The sequence below is a fragment of the Carassius carassius genome, chromosome 16 (genome assembly GCF_963082965.1).
Source record: "Carassius carassius chromosome 16, fCarCar2.1, whole genome shotgun sequence".
NCBI lineage: Eukaryota > Metazoa > Chordata > Actinopteri > Cypriniformes > Cyprinidae > Carassius > Carassius carassius.
In genome coordinates this window covers 29,556,142-29,572,623 of record NC_081770.1, presented here as the reverse complement: position 1 = coordinate 29,572,623, position 16,482 = coordinate 29,556,142, and the positions used below count along the sequence as shown (strand labels likewise).

At 35.2% G+C, this 16,482-nt stretch overlaps 2 protein-coding genes across 3 annotated transcripts in view; both read left to right on the top strand.

Moving 5' to 3' along the window:
* The first annotated feature begins 384 nt into the window (after positions 1 to 384).
* On the top strand, positions 385 to 5,038 carry LOC132160090 (telomeric repeat-binding factor 2-interacting protein 1-like). 2 transcript variants are annotated; one of them, XM_059569802.1, is made up of 4 exons: positions 385 to 430; positions 1,303 to 2,200; positions 2,301 to 2,422; positions 4,283 to 5,038. In XM_059569802.1, exons 2-4 carry the CDS (start codon positions 1,315 to 1,317, stop codon positions 4,856 to 4,858), a joined length of 1,584 nt encoding a protein of 527 aa, XP_059425785.1. In that variant the 5' UTR covers positions 385 to 430; positions 1,303 to 1,314; the 3' UTR covers positions 4,859 to 5,038. The 2 variants fall into 2 exon arrangements, with proteins under 2 accessions (XP_059425785.1, XP_059425784.1); XM_059569801.1 differs by having other exon boundaries at positions 388 to 430; positions 1,303 to 2,227.
* Positions 5,039 to 8,254: 3,216 nt separating this feature from the next.
* LOC132160089 (E3 ubiquitin-protein ligase RNF123-like) overlaps positions 8,255 to 16,482 on the top strand; it is a 122,026-nt gene continuing 113,798 nt past the window's right edge. The window contains exons 1-15 of the mRNA XM_059569800.1: positions 8,255 to 8,367; positions 8,884 to 8,969; positions 9,054 to 9,141; positions 11,206 to 11,285; positions 11,566 to 11,660; positions 12,301 to 12,355; positions 12,502 to 12,587; positions 12,851 to 12,937; positions 13,133 to 13,200; positions 13,322 to 13,447; positions 14,596 to 14,710; positions 14,805 to 14,909; positions 14,992 to 15,117; positions 15,217 to 15,309; positions 15,707 to 15,780. Coding sequence (XP_059425783.1) covers positions 8,891 to 8,969; positions 9,054 to 9,141; positions 11,206 to 11,285; positions 11,566 to 11,660; positions 12,301 to 12,355; positions 12,502 to 12,587; positions 12,851 to 12,937; positions 13,133 to 13,200; positions 13,322 to 13,447; positions 14,596 to 14,710; positions 14,805 to 14,909; positions 14,992 to 15,117; positions 15,217 to 15,309; positions 15,707 to 15,780 — 1,277 coding nt within the window. The 5' untranslated portion in view covers positions 8,255 to 8,367; positions 8,884 to 8,890. The remainder of the gene's footprint in view (positions 8,368 to 8,883; positions 8,970 to 9,053; positions 9,142 to 11,205; positions 11,286 to 11,565; positions 11,661 to 12,300; positions 12,356 to 12,501; positions 12,588 to 12,850; positions 12,938 to 13,132; positions 13,201 to 13,321; positions 13,448 to 14,595; positions 14,711 to 14,804; positions 14,910 to 14,991; positions 15,118 to 15,216; positions 15,310 to 15,706; positions 15,781 to 16,482) is intronic.

The following is a 16,482-nucleotide window of genomic DNA, read 5'->3' as shown; positions in this document are numbered from 1 at the left end:
TTTCAAACAAATGTGTGTATTTGTATTTTTCCCTTTGTGTCAATGAAATTTGTTTAAAAAAGAAATAAAATAAATGAGGCTAATACTTACTACAACAATAAAAAAAATCTAATGGATAATACAAATTATGGTTGATAAAAATAGTTTTGTTTGCTTTGCACCTTTACTTTCATTTTTCTGGTTTTACCGCGCTGAGACAGAGAGCATTTCCTTATCCTTCTTTTGTAAAATAAAAGTCACAGCGAGCGCTCTCTCATACAGGCGTCTTTTCCCGCAGACTCTACAGTCGGGACTCTTATTTTGAAATGTTGTTTTCACATGTCTCACAGCTCAGAGGATCTTTAGACGCGCTGCTAAACGCAAGTAGTTTATACTTCCTTTCATCAATATTTAGTTTTCTCGACAGATAGCGACTTTTTACCAGTCCTTTGTAAGTATAGATGTTGTTTGCCTCAAAGCGGATTAGCAGGGAAAGTCTGTGACACGCATTTTTAAGAATAATTTTGAATTCATAGTTATTTAGTAGATTCGCGAGGGAGATCACTAAATTATAGTCATATTTATTACATTTTACTTTATTCAAAATCAATTTCTTTACCCACATGAAAAAAATAAATAAAAATACTATAGCAATTTATAGTAAATACTGTAGTGTTTTTTAAGCATTTGTTGTGGTAATATAACAACTATAATAATATAAACAAATGACTTTACCCAATACTGTAACGTTACCACGGTTTCTAAAACTATAGGGCATATTATACTACAATACATTACAGTTTACTGTAGTAAAAACTAAATTAAACTACAGTATGTATTATAGTTGATCAGTTCACTATAGTGAATACCACAGTATGCTTTAGCATTCATTAACAAAGAGTTGTTAATATATAACATATACATTATAATACACTTTACTATATTATGGTTCAAAACTGTAATATTTACTATAAAGTACTATAGTATTATAGTATATATTTTTAAATGAGCGTAAAGTCGGATAGTAAAGACAACGAGTAAAATAATGAATTATGTAATGATTTAGTAGATTAAACTGCAAGTATCTATCTATAAAAATGTGAAACCAAGCTGCATCTGCAAATAAATGCTAGAAGTACTTTGACTTTTTTTATAGTGTAGTTCATCCATTAACTATGAATGTGATCCACCAACATGTCAACCAGAAATCTTCACAATAACATATAACGTTAGTCCTAATTTTGAGCTTTGCATCTATTGTTTTATCATTTCAAACCAAACTAAAGCTTTGATATGGAAACATCTTTCTCTTGTTCCTCCCAGATAACCTTCACCATGTCAAAGAAGGGAAAGGAGGAGGTCTCTGACATTTCTCCGGTCTTATTCCTGGACACAAGTGGACAATCAATGCGCTTCTATGTGAGACCCGGCCCAACTAAAACACAACTTTACCCTCTGGTGACTAACGGAGGAGGCACTTTGTGTCGCAATCAAGAGCCCGGAGCCATTTTGCTGATCGATTCCGTCGATGCGACTACTGTGAGGGCGAACCCTGGACAAAAGTACATCTCTACAAAATACATCAGAGATTGTGTAGAGCAAAACCTGCAGCTGAATCTGGACGACTACGTGATTAGCGTGGGACCGTCTGTCCAGACGAGGATGGCGGCCCGTCATCAGAGCAATGGGCGTTTGGGTTACTCGCCTGAAGACGACGCAGCCATCTTGAAGTTCGTGGAAAAACGACAACATGAAGCCAAGGGCAACCGTGTTTGGAAAGAAATGGAGAAAAGGCGTGTGACTGAGCACAGCTGGCAGTCCATGAGGGATCGGTTTCTAAAACACCTTCAGAACAGACTCATGAAGAAGAGTCCCACGAAAAGAAAACCGCTTTGTTTTACGCAAAGCCCCTTGCGTAAGAAGAAAGTCACAGAGAACTCAGAACCGGAGACTGATACCTTACAAAACTCTCTTCAGAAGTCTGTCATTGTGTCGGATTCATCAGAAACCCAGATGGCCTCGGAGAACAGCGTGTGTCCAGCTGTGAGGACCGACCCTCAGACTTCTCCAGAGAGGGCCAGTTCTCCTCCCGATGTGACAGATGCTCCAGGAGAGCCGCCGCAGGCCTCAAATCACGACAGTGAGGACGAGTCTCCTGTCCCGGTCCAAGAACAAGAAACACCAGAGCCTGAAATGTCTAAAAGACTTGGATTAGATGAAGGTTGTGATGGACAAGAAGTTCCAGATGGTAATGCCATTCATGGTTTTATTTATTTAACAAGTTCTGCTTATAAACCCTCTCCACTTTTTTTCAAATTTAGGATCAAAGGAACATTCATCTCCCAATAAAACAAGACAAAGTACCGGCAAAACCGCTACGCCGGACTCTAGTAAACTTGGGATTCTTGCAAAAGCTGCAAGAGAATTTGAGGACTCAGATGTGGTAAGACTGAACAACATCAACCCTGACTAGATATAACTGTTGGGTCAAATGGACCTACTTGTTTTAAAGTTCAAATTAGGGATGCATGATAAATATCGGCACGGTATTGAATGCACATCTCGTCAGAAAAGCCGGTGTGTAGAGATTTACCGCTGATTACAGAAACAGCTTTACTGAAGAGATGCGCATTAATATCATGCCGATATTTATCGTGCGTCCCCAGTTCAAATGCATTTCAAATTTAATATAACTCTGATGAAAGATTTTCCAGTAATCTAGGAATTTAATTTATGTGTGTTAATATTTATATATAATCTTTTAAATGCTATTAATGTATAACATTTGAATATTGTGGTTCATGAAAAAAGTTATATATTTATTAACCGCAATTATTAGGATGTGTATTTAGAAAAAGAATATATATATATTAGTGCTGTCAATCGATTAAAAACTTTAACTAGATTAATCACACATTTTTTCTGTGATTAATCGCAATAAAAAAAGAATGTTTTTGTACGTTTTTAATATATTTTTTAATGTAATAATTTCACAGTTAATCAAATTAATGTAGAAACAACATAAAGACAGTATATTTTAAATACTTGTTTAAATGGCATCTTTTTATGAATGAAGGCCAGTATTACTGATATTAATACAGCTACTGATTTTTTTAAAAATTTTTTTACATTTATTATTAGGCTTCAAAAATATAACAGTTTTTAATTTAAGTAAACTTAAAACAATGCTAACATAAACCCATAATAAATGTCATGTTTACTCCTGCCCTTCCTGTCTTAACAGTTAGGAAATATACAGAAATTTAATAAAGTTATCAAAGTTATATGCAGTCTGCACTGCATAAACTATAAATTAAATAGTTAATCCTTATTAAAGCTACAAAAGTTATTTAGTCAAGAGCAGCGAGTCATTTTCTCTGTTCCCTTTGTTCTTTAACTTTACTGACAGGAAGCTTTATTGGCTGCTGTCCCTTTAAGAGTAGACAGACACGCGGATCTCACCGTTTATATACTGTCTATGGATCTCGCCTCATTCTCTCACAACTCTTTTTGTTCATTTTAGACTTTATATAAATCATTTAAGATTGCTCTTATGAGGATAATCGACAAAACTGGCACTTTGGGATGTTTATTGTTAGTTCAAGCGCTTAAGAGAACTGGATTCTGGCGCCCTGTCTATGCATTGTGTGTGTGTGTGTGTGTGTGTGTGTATGTGTGTATGTGTCACATAAGGGCATTCACAGACAGCGCATTCTCTTTTGTCTTGCCGTGCTTGAAATGTTTAAAAGCATTTAAATGAATAAGAGCGTGATCATATAATGTAAAGCTAGCCAACGGATGGCAGAAAATACGGATGCTGCGTTAATTGCGTTAAATATTTTGACACGTTAAACCAGACAAAAATTAATCGCATGCGTTAACGCGTTAACGTTGACAGCACTAATATATATATATATATATATATATATATATATATTTTTTTTTTTTTTTTTACCTGAAGTTTTCTCCACATGACATCTTTAGAGTCTAGAAAACTAAAACATTTCTTTAATAGAAAATGCAGGTTTTTCAAAGTCATATGAAACCTACTTGGATATATTTCTAAAAGCTTTTCTAAAAGTGTTTTTTCTAGCTAGATGTTAGTTGTCCACTTCATGCACTTTCTTATATTTCATTGACCCATTTGTTTTCAACTTTTCTCTCCATTCGTTTTATAACTTAATCCTCCAAAAACATTTGTAAATGGATAGTTGTCTGGCATTTTCAGAAACCTCAGAGACTGCTGGCTTTGTTAAAAAAAATCTCCAAAACTCACTTCACTGACTTGAATGTTTTTCCACAGATGGATGAAAGTGAAGAAGGCGAAGATCCATTTGAAGCACCAATCGCCAAGCCATCAGATGCACAAGAGAGTTCAGCATCGTCTGCAACACTCAATAGAGAACCAGAAACTCAAGCTGAGCTTAACCAAAATGGCCTACAGGAAGCTGTTTGTCCCTCTCCGTCACCCGAGGAAGAGCGTCCTGGTCCTAGTTCCAGAGCCGTCCCTGTGTCTTCATCCCACGCCTTCATCCTTAACTCAGAGTCACAGGACAAACACGAGAGCCAAACGAGAGAACCTCCAGAGGGTGCTCCCTCCAAAGACTTGGTAGAACAAGTCGAGAACTTGATGACTAAGACCAAGAAAGATCTGGTCGAGGTGACTAAGGCACTGTGGAAAGCCAGTGGTGACTTGGCAAGAGCTCAGGTGTATCTGCAAGACGGCTATGACCATCAGGTTCACGGGCCTGTCTGGACACATCTGGACGATCAGATCCTCCTAGTGGCTGATCCGTATGAACTCCAGCAGCTTCAATCCAAATACGGAGCGGAGGAAGTGACCAGGAGAAGAGATTTCCTCACGGCTGGCACTAACTGAAAGGATTTGTTTGGTTCAGTGGCTGTTTTCTGAAACCAGCAGCTCAACTAGACACAACTAGTTCCTGTTTTCATCCAATTTTTGTATAGTTTGGTAAAATTGTGATTAATGTTGATACATTTCTAAATGAATTTTGATAATCATTACATTGATAAATGTATATTAAAGTATTTTTCTAACTGATGGCATATCATTGTTTTAAACAATATTATCGAATGATTGTTGTCAGGCATATTCACATTTACCACTACATATCTTGCACTTAGATACATCAAATTAGAAATACTACAGGCTAAATACCTTAAATATAACTTACTGAATTTTTAGATGTGAAAAAGATACATTCAAACCTTAGTTTTTTGCCAAATAGTCATTTACTGTTATTCAGCGACTTTTCGCGGGAAAAATCCAGTCAGGTTATTGTGGAATCCATCCACTGATTTTTCCTTAACCTATTTTGCAAGTTGCTTGGTTAAAACTGACAGTGTTGGGGAGTAACTAGTTACATGTAACGGCGTTACGTAATTTAATTACAAAATGATTGTAACTGTAATTAGTTACAGTTACTAAGAAAAAATGAGTAATTAAATTACAGTTACTTATGAAATTTTTAACGATTACAAAGGGGATAACATTTGAATATTTACACACATCCACATACAGATTTAACTGATTTATTTCCCAAATTGCACTGACTATTCTGAGACATACCGCCCTAATAATTTCCGGGATGCGGAAATGCAGTCTGGTTCGTAGAATCCAGTCATAAAAACGAAATGCCTAACGCGGATGGAATATGCCACATTTTGGATGACTAAATCAAAAGTAGGTCAGTACACTTGAATCAAAACATGACATGGACTAGTGTCTGTGAATATAAGCCCCAAAAGTGCAATATATGTGCACATTCTGCGTGTCTGTGGAAATCAGGCGCGGACTGGACACCGGGAGAACCGGGACAATTCCCGGAGTCCTTGCAGCCGATTTTGCCCCACTATTTAATATCATTATTGTATAATTGCCTGCCGAATGTACTAAAGCGATCATTTGCGAACCCGCCATTTGATAATTAAATATCTAATAAGTCATGAAGTGTTAGTTGTGACTCGCGCGCTCTCCGCGCCTCCGCCAAACGGTTTGGATCAGACTCAGAGTAATCAATGCGAGAGAGAGAGAGAGAGAGAGAGAGAGAGAGAGAGAGAGAGAGAGAGAATAAAGTGGACTGCTGGAGCAGAGAAGCAGAACTCCTGTTCAGGGTTTCAGGTCAGTTTCATCTGTAAAGATGCTTTTTTGTCTTTGTTTTTTTTATTTATTTAATCAAGCAGCAGCACGTTGCTCATCAGTCATCACTCAAAATACTATATAAAGGACAGCATTATTATCTGTTGTAATGTTACAGTAGTAATTTAGCTGAAAAAAAAAATCAGATTTTTTTTATAGGTTTAGGGGGAGCTACGACAGACAACAACACAACCCTTACGAAAATTAACATTTTAATATTTAACTATAAATCCAGAGAAAATGGTTACTATTGGTTAACTGTGGTAACCAAAAATGTAAAATTATTTTACAAATGTATTTATTTAAAAATAAATACAAAAGTACAAAAAAGAAAAAAAATTTTTTTTACTTTTATATAGGCTAATAAAAGCATGTTTAACTTTTGCAAGGGAAAAACATGACTCGTGTACAGTATTAGGATTTTTCTATAAAGATATTGTAGTATTGTAGAGTATTGTATTGTAAAGTATAGTTTTGTTCAATCTTGAGTATTAAAGTCACGAGAGAGATGGATAACAGGGCAAAATAAAGAGACTGAAGAGAAAAATGGAGGTGAAGGTGCAGTTCAGGAGAGAACTTTTAATTATTTTGCATGTCCCCAAATTAAAGATTTAAACCTTTTTTTATGTCAGGTCCATACAAAAAATAGTTTTGTCCATGAACTGGTTTGTATGAGTTTGAATTTTCCAGTCTGAATTTTTTCCCAGTCCGCCCCTCCTGTAAATTAATGGCAAAGACATGGTTTCATTTTCTACACATAGGCCTACTGAAGCTCGCAGTGTTTTCAACCTCTGCCGCCTCAATATAGGAGTACACGAGCACATAAACATAATTTCTAGAACTGCTCTGTGTCACTTCATGTGCATTTTACTTATTTTGAGAAAACTATCATCATATACAGAGACAGCAGTTTAAAAAAAAACACCAATGTTTCAGGAGTTTATTACACAGAATACGTCACGTGCTTATTAGATAACTGTATTTAAGTTGATGTATATGCTTTTATTTATTATTCTTTAATTTTCACAAATTTATAAAAGTAATCAAAAAGTACTCAAAAGTAATTAGTTACTTTACTTTAATAAAGTAATTGAAAAAGTTACACTACTATTACATTTTAAACAAGGTAACTTGTAATCTGTAACCTATTACATTTCCAAAGTAACCTTCCCAACACTGAAAACTGAATTTGATTTAAGGTATTTCATTCACAGCCTATCTTTGATACGACCGAATGTCATAATTTTCCTTAACGTTTTACTGTGTATTTCAATTTTAACGGTTATATTTAAGGACTGAGGCGTAAATTGCCAATGTCCAGAATACTATTGAAGAGTCATGTGACAACTGTTACTTTTCTCAGCGCTGTTCACGGTGGACCAATCACTGCCGTTTGTGTTTACTGTGATGATTTCATAATTTAATCAGATGTTGAGTGAATAGATTAATACTAATAGATTTAATTCCATAAAGCCCTCCAACGTCCCCTATAGGAGTAAATTTTAGGAAACAGTTATCATTTTCCATCCAGTGGTCTTATATGCATTTCATGGTTCGCATTCGTTCATGTCTAAACCTATTTTGTCCCAAAACTCGCCCCATAGCCGTGAATCTTGTGTGTTAAAAGAACTGGGCGGCACTTTTGCTTTCTTACAACTGTTTCATGCTAGTCACACAACTAAATTCCTGCAGAGGGCTCTTCGTGGCTCATAAAGCCGCTTGCCTCATTGATTCGTATTCAAATCTTTTTTTGTTAAAGGAGAATTCTGTATATTGAATTGGATTGTATAAACACCGTAATCGGTTGATTCCAAATAGTGACAATCGACATAAAATCGATAAATTAAATGACGTTGTAAGTAAAACGTCTATGATTGGTCCAGCCCAAAAAGCGATGAGAAAAGTAACAAGAAACACGCCGTCTCTAAAACATTTGAAACTGCCTCCCAGACACTTATTTACGCATAAATAACGACAACAGACAATATAAATAACGCTGAAATAAAATAAACATATAACATTTATTTGATATAAATCCATCGTAACTGACTACTGAGAGACACTCTCCGGGCCACCAAGCCCCGCCCATTTAATCACTCGCGTTCATTCACGTCATCCTGCCTCTTGCTGTATTTCTACGCTTAAAGGCAGTGACTGTAGTCACATTTAAAGAGGAGAGCCTAACAACAAAATCTGCTGTTCACTAATAAACACAACCCACCAAATCAGTGAGTACCGCAGGAGAAACTAGCCAAACAACAAGCCTTAACGTCGCAGTATATGTGTATTTGTTTTATTTGTCATGTTATGATAGCAGCTCTGGCTGTCTTGTGTTCAACACGGAGGCTGAAACACTAAATATTGTTTTTATTCCACATATACTGGTCATTTTAGATTCCCTGCAGTCATTAAATGATGTTTTAATTGGTTATAAACACACAGTTAATGCTGTTCATGCCGTTAAGACGTTATATTAGCGGGTTATTGGCTAAAGAGAGAGTATGTTTATGTGTGTTTATGTTCTCTCACATAACAGCATGCAAACATTAAAATTACAAGTTATTTACAGGTTTCATTGTAGTTTGAGACTGTTGTCAAAAAAATTCTAGTCTACTAGTCAGCATTTTATTTTTTTCTCTGTATTCTTTACCCTACTGTTGTCAGACTATAGGATATTATATACAGTATGTAACACTATAAATGTGTACTATAGTTAATAATGATTTTGTAATTGGTCTGTCCAGCAGCAGTATGAGCTCAAAGGGTGGCACTGCCCTGTCCCGACGCAGCTATCGCCTGGCATCCGACACAGATAAACCCAGAGTCACAGGTATGTCCTTATAAAGGCCATGTCAACCCACTGGAAATGGATCAGCAATCTTCAAATGCACATGTTTTGATGTGTCTTGTTTAGGGATTGTCAATGAGAAGTTACTGAGCGACTATCTGCACCATGTGTTTCCTGCCTCCAGTAAGCCAGGACCGGCGTCAGCAGCGTACAGGTCAGTGGATCACACAGCATTCCTGCTTGTTTTTGGGTCTTCTGCTTTGATCTTTTGTATGTAGATTATTCCTCTGTGGGGGCTTTTGTCTTGTATGCACAAACAAACACATAAGCACATGCACACACTACTGGTCAAAAGTTTGAAATTATTAATATTTCTTAAAGTTTTCGAAAGAAGCCTCTTATGCCCAGCGTGGGTGCATTTATTTGATCAACGATACAGGAAACAAAAAAAAATGATGCTGTAAAACGTTACACTTTTAAATAAGTGTTTTCAATGTTAATATGTTGTAAAATGTAATTTATTCCTGTGATCAAAGCTGTATTTTCATCTTCATTACTCCAGGCTTCAGTGTCACATGATCCTTTAGAAATCATTGCAGTATGGTGGTTTGCTGCTCAGTTTTTCTCAAATATTATTGATGCTCAATTATTAGTAATGGCTCTTATTAATGTCAATTTTAAAATTATCACTATTTCCATGACTAACGTGATGATTTTTCCCCTCTCAGGATTATTAATGCATATAAAGTTCAAAAGAACAGGATTTATTTTAAACTAATATCTTTTGTAACATTATAAACGTCTTAAACAATTTTAAACAATTTAATACATCCTTGCTGAATTATTTGCATATTTGTTTTGGTATATTTATTTAAATCTTACTTGCTCCAAACATTTGAATGATAGTGTATCACAGTTTCCATAAAAATGTGATCCTGGATCACAAAACCAGTCATAAGGGTCAATTTTTTAAAAGTATAGGACAATATTTGTTCTGAGCAAAATATAATGACAACTAATTCACTCACACACTATCATTCTCATTTACTTAAAATATAATGTGAGAGAGCTTACAATGAAATTTGCAAGCAATATTTACAGAGGATTGATGACTAATGATCTAAAATGTGATTACTAATATTGTGAAATTGTTAAAACAAAATATATAAAAAAGAAACAAAATATATAGTTACAACATATTATCAGTTACACATATAATCAAATGCAATTTGCTGTTGAAAACAGTTTTGTGAACTGAATATTTGTGACCCTGGAGCACAAAACCTGCTGGGGTTTATTTGTAGCAACAGCCAGCAATACTACATTATATGGTGTAGTAATACAAAATTATAGATTTTTCTCTTATGTCAAAAATCATTAGGATTCCAGATTTTCAAATACAATAGTTGTATTTTGTCCAAATATAGTTAATCATCTTAATACACAAGAAGCTGTACTTTTATTGTTTAAATACTCATTTAAAAAAAATAATCTTTGACCCTTAAATATGATTTGATATTTCATATTTAGTTTTGAATTGTGAATATTTTTTTTTAAAGCATGATTGGCTCCATGTTAATCAAGTGCAGCTGGTTATAGGAGGAGGGGCTTCTTTTTCTAGAGTGCTTCTGATTGGACAGAAATCTGTGCAGGGCAGGATGAGTCATCAGTATTTTTCACTGTGTTGAAGTATAACTTAATCGGCGGATCGTAACAAATCACGCAGAAATGAAGTATGCTGCATTAGTTGTTTGGGTGGAGGTCGCTGGCCTCGTCCTGCGCTTGATCCCAGCCAGTGTCTGGTTACTGGAGCTGATCTATACATAGAGCATGATGGGACATGAGGGAAAGCTGACCCTCACAGAGCAGTGAAGCGGCTCATGTGTTTACATATCATCATCTCTAACGCTGGAGTTCATGTCAGGCTTCACGATGGGCAACACTGTATATAACACAGCACTGATGCCATGTGACACTCAACATGATTTATTCACAGATATTTAGCTTAGAAGAAATTTGAGAGTGTCATTTTAATTCTGTTCTTTTTTTAAAATGTAAATCTAACGTGAATGCTGAAGATTTCTGTTTATTTCCAGATTGTAGCTATATTCTGAATCCCATCTTTTCAATGTATTAATTATTTTATAAATAAAAAGCATTATTTTTTTTCTGTTTCGATCAGTCGGTCGTTGTCTAGTCTCTTCGGGGTGTGCATCTGTTATGATGTTGTGATACGTGAGCGGTCATGATGAACCGGTGTCTCGTCTCGTCCCTGTAGGAAAACCCTGACGTTCCAGGATCTCGGAGCTCATCTGGAGAAGCTGCTGGCTGAAGATAACGTCACTGAGGACAGCAGGGGTCAGACAAACACTAACACATTCACTGCTGAGCCTCTCACAAATTACAAAAAAAAAGACCATATTTATTCATAATTCATCAGTTATTATTTACATCTACCCCATATATATTTATTCATTTATGTGCTAATTTGTTTATTTATTGACTGATTGATTATAGTTATGTTTTCAGCCATGTTTTCATTAATTTATTTCACATATAATACTGGATATCCAATATATTCATTAATTTATATTGATTTAGTAATTTATTTGACATGTAATTTTCTTTTTCTGTACAGATCAGATTGAAGGCTGTCTTGGACCTTCAGCTGTGGTCTTGGATCACAGCAGTGGGTTTGAAGGGCTGTTATTTGTTGACGATGACCTTTTGGGGGTGAGAAATTGACATTATATAAATGTATTTTATTTTATTTTACATTTATTTTAAGGAAAATAAAATATAAAATCAAATAAATTAATAAATACATTTAATCAAATTTAGTAAATATATATTTTTTATTAAATTTAAAATAAATTGTGTAAAATACAACTATTTAAAATAAAAATTTAGTTTGATTGTATTTTTTTTAAATGTGTTTAATTTTATTTTAAGTAAAATAAAATGGAATGAATACATTTAATAACATTTAGTAAATACAATTTAATTTGATCTTAAATACAATTTTAAATAAATAAAATTGTAAAAAATAAAGTTTCTGTTCCACTTGCAAAAGTGGTAGTTTGAAAGCGAACCGCACCAAAAAATTATAAATAAATAAATGAACATTGTATTTGGTCCAGACCAAAGCAAGAGAACTAGCGCACTTTCCGGGTATGAATGCATCCTAGGTCTGCTTTAAAATAATTCAAATTCAGGTCAGTTCACTATTAAATTGACTGGATGGTGAGAAGTCAATTTAGTCCATCTGCATGAGGAACCGTGCAGAATAACACCAGGAAAGTGTGTTATGAATTCAATGTTGTTTAGTATTAAATGTGTTCAGTTTTGTTCTTCCTCTCTCTTTGGATCGAAGGTCATCGGCCACAGTAACTTCAGTTCCATCAGAGCCACCACTTGTGTTTACAAAGGTAACGTTTCAATAACTAAACTCTACCATATAAAGAAATTCAAATTCTGTGGTGCTCTTCCAAGTACCTTGAAGTAAACGTAACCTAAATTACTATACCATCGTCCCACTGCAGTACTGTTTTTAATAGCTTTCGATTGGTCTTAGGGAAATGGGTCTATGAAGTTCTCATCTCATCTCAAGGCCTAATGCAAATCGGATGGTGCACACTGAACTGCAGATTCAACCAAGAGGTACAAGCCAGTAACTGCACCATTTAGAGGTCAATTCTGGAGTGCGGAGCCGCACAAATTGCATATTCACTCTAATAGTTAGCTAGATCTCATGGGAAGCTTTCCAAGCCGCGTAGATTAATCTAGATTAGATGACGACTGTTCGCTCTGCTCTCGAAATCCTTCTTAAATCTTTGGTTTGGCTTAATCCATCTGTGAAATTGGTTTGTTCAAGTCGATTTACTGCCAGATATGATCCGCTGTGGATCTGTGCTTGTGTTCAGGAAGGGGTCGGGGACACGCCGGACTCGTATGCTTACGACGGAAACAGAGTCCGCAAGTGGAACGTGACGACCACCAACTACGGCAAGGTGAAAACACAGCGCTTCACACATTCAGTTCAAATGACAGTTTGGTCGTAGGTTGTTTGTTTAAAGACTTCCCTAACGGTCTTATAAAACACAATTCTGATTGGATGAGCCATTAAGCCACTCAAGGCCATACACTGTAGTACATTTTAACACGAAGCCTCTCATTATTGATTCTTTTCATTTCTTTTGCTTCAGTCCTGGGCTGCTGGTGATATAGTCAGCTGTTTGATCGATTTGGATGAGGGAACCATTACGTTTTGTCTGTAAGTGTATATATACTGTTATACTGTAGTTTGGTATGAAAGCATGAGAAACTGAAATTCTAATTAGTAGACATTAACGGAAATAGTTGTTAATAGTAATAGTATTTTTTTCCTTTTTCAGTAATGGACAGTCTCTTGGTGTTGCGTTCAGCAATATTAAGACGGGGCCAGGCATTGCGTATTTTCCTGCAATCAGCCTTTCCTTCAAAGAGTCTGTTGCCTTCAATTTTGGCAGCCGTCCTCTCAGATATCCTTCTCATTTTTACACCTATAGATACAGATTGTATGCAATGTGTATGATATACATTTGAACATATTCATCTAATTAGGTAGCAATTAGAAGCACATATTTGACCCTTAAGCACAAAACCAGTCATAAGGGTGAATTTATTTTAAAGGAGATTTAAAAAAATTGGAATCTGAGGGTGAAAAAAAACTCTAAATATTGAGAAAATCCCCTTTAAAGTTGTCCAAATGAAGTTCTTAGCAATGTATATTACTAATCAGAATTCAGATTTGATATATTTATTAAAGGAAACTTACAAAATATCTTCATGGAACATGATCTTTCCAAAATATCCTAATGATTTTTGGCAGAAAAAGAAAAATCCACACAATGAATTCAAATTTACCCCAAAGCGACTTAAGACTGGCTTTGTAGTCCAGGATCACATGTATTATACATCAATAATTATACTATTTATAAATATTATTTACATTTTTATAATTATACATAAACACATGCTCAATATTTAGGATTTTCGAGTACTTACATTTATTTATATAATATTTATATATGTATAATGTAATATGTTATTTCCTATATTAAAATAACTAATATATTGCAACATCGATTGATTCATAAGACGTCTAAATACAGGATAGAATTATATATATTTATAAAATGTCTAATAAAATAATGTAACTACCGAATATTTCCAAATAAGGCTTGAAAAATGTATTGATATTTTTACGACTTCTTAATGAAAGATGATGTATATTATAAATGTGTAATATTTGTTTCATTTATTAATAATATAATGTAATCTATTTATTATAAATACATTATATATGTTTATATGATAATATTTTTATTGAATGATGATGATAATATATTTGTTTAAAGTCAAACTTGAAAATCATTTGTAAGACATATGTAAATTATAACATTTAAGTGATCTGTTTTAATAATATATTACAAATTTGGAGTTTGAGGCAAAAGTCATAATGAGTGGTTTGTTAATTGCGAAAATTGGACCTTAAAATAAAGTGTGACTGAAATATTTATTAATTATATAATGTTTTCAGGTCTACCTTAAAAACCATAAATACAAAACGTGTGTATCTGTAGACTAACCACAAACACCTAAAACCCTTAACTCATCTGTTCCTCACGTACCCCGTGGAAGGTTACCTTCCTCTTCAAAGCCCACCAACCACTGACCTCACCAAAGCCAACAGGCTTCTGGGATACCTCAAGACCGTCCTGTCCACCTCCATCGACACACAGGTGCCTGCTGTAAGAATAGAAGACAACGCAGTGTGATTTATCAATATCTAAAACAAAACCGAATGAGAAGACGCTTGATTTTGTTTTGGTTCAGGAGGAAAAGTTTGTGGTGAGGGACAGCGGAGCCTGGCAGATTCAAGGAGACCCTACCATCCTGGTCACCCTTGCACATATATTCAACCACTTCGCACCTCTGATGGTAAATCACTCAGAGTTACCGTAAAACCACTGCCGTTGTTTCATAAGCCACTTTATTTATGGCTAATGTGTGTGTCTGCTAGTGTAAAGTGTATTTAGTGGAGGATGTGCTGATGAACTTCCTGTTGAGTATTTTGGAGGGTGGAGGATCTGTCGAAGAACATCCTCTTATACATCAGCTGCTGGACCTTTTCTGGCTTCTCATGGAGGTACAGACTCCGAAAGTGAATTGAAAGGCATTATCTGGAATGAGATTGGATATAATGTTTCATTCTTCTGAGACTGTAATTGTTGTTCTTCTCCTGAAGGAGCACGAGGTGAGCGAGTGTCTGAAACAGCTGATGATGTCTCTGCTAAGAGCGTATCGTTTCTCTCCCATCATCCCTGATCTGGGCTTTCAGGTGAGAAACCCAATGAGTGCTCTCATGCAAATCCATTTTCCAAGCTGTTGTAATGTTATATTGAAGTTTATTGGTGCTGAAGGAAAGAAGGAACACATTCTAGCATGCTGGGAACTCGTACTTCAAAACATGTTCACGCTTAGCATCTGCATTTGTGTCTAATCCGTCCTTCATGAGTTATCAGCAGGGACATGGGCTGTGTGCCCATCCCACTTGAAAGAAATGTCTTGTTAAAATGAAAATGACTGAGGCACTTTGTGTTGAGCATGCTGTAATGTGTTCGATGAGTTTGTTTGAGGTCCACGGTTGTGAGAGGGAACTAGCAACATGTTGATCCAAATTAAGACTCTGGCAGCCAGTGCTTAACTGAAACCTGTTTTCTGTCTCTGTCCTCCAGATTCATTACCTTCGTCTGACCACAGCCATACTCCGGCATGAGAAGTCCAGGAAGTACCTGCTCAGCAACGTCTTATATCCTCTTAGTTACTACTTTCATAAGACACTTTACCTTTAACATAACTAGATATTATATTTTTAGCTAGGTAGATGGATAGATATGTTGAAAGGTCGAAAGTTAGCTCAGTAGATGATGGTATATATTTAGATTGGGGATACACCGACACAACTTTTTCCAGTACTCGCCCGATACGATACTTTTATTTTTGGTACTTGCCGATACTGGATACCGATACCGCTATTTTTATTGCATTTGTAATTTTTTTTTTTATATTGGCTACAGAAACGAAAAGAGTATGTATATTGTTAGCTGGTTAACTTAATTTATTAAATGAAATACAGCCAATCCAAAATGTATTCAGTATCGGTATCGGTGCATCCCTAATTTAGATAGATGGACAGATATGTTTGCAGGTAGGTAGATAGGTCATTAGATTATGGTGTACATTTAGATAGATAGATAAGCAGTATTTTATAGTATATATTTAGATAGATGGGTAGATATGATGTCAGGTTGGTAGGTCAATAGATTATGGTACTGTATATATGTTGATAGGTAGGTACTGTAGATAGGTCAATAGATTCTGAATAGATATTTTGGTAAATAGATCATTTTTGTAGATTGATGGATAGATATGTGATGTTGAGATTGAGGTGGTTGTGTCAGTATTTAGTTTTTTAGTTTTATGAAAAGATCGGTAGATAGTATATGGGTAT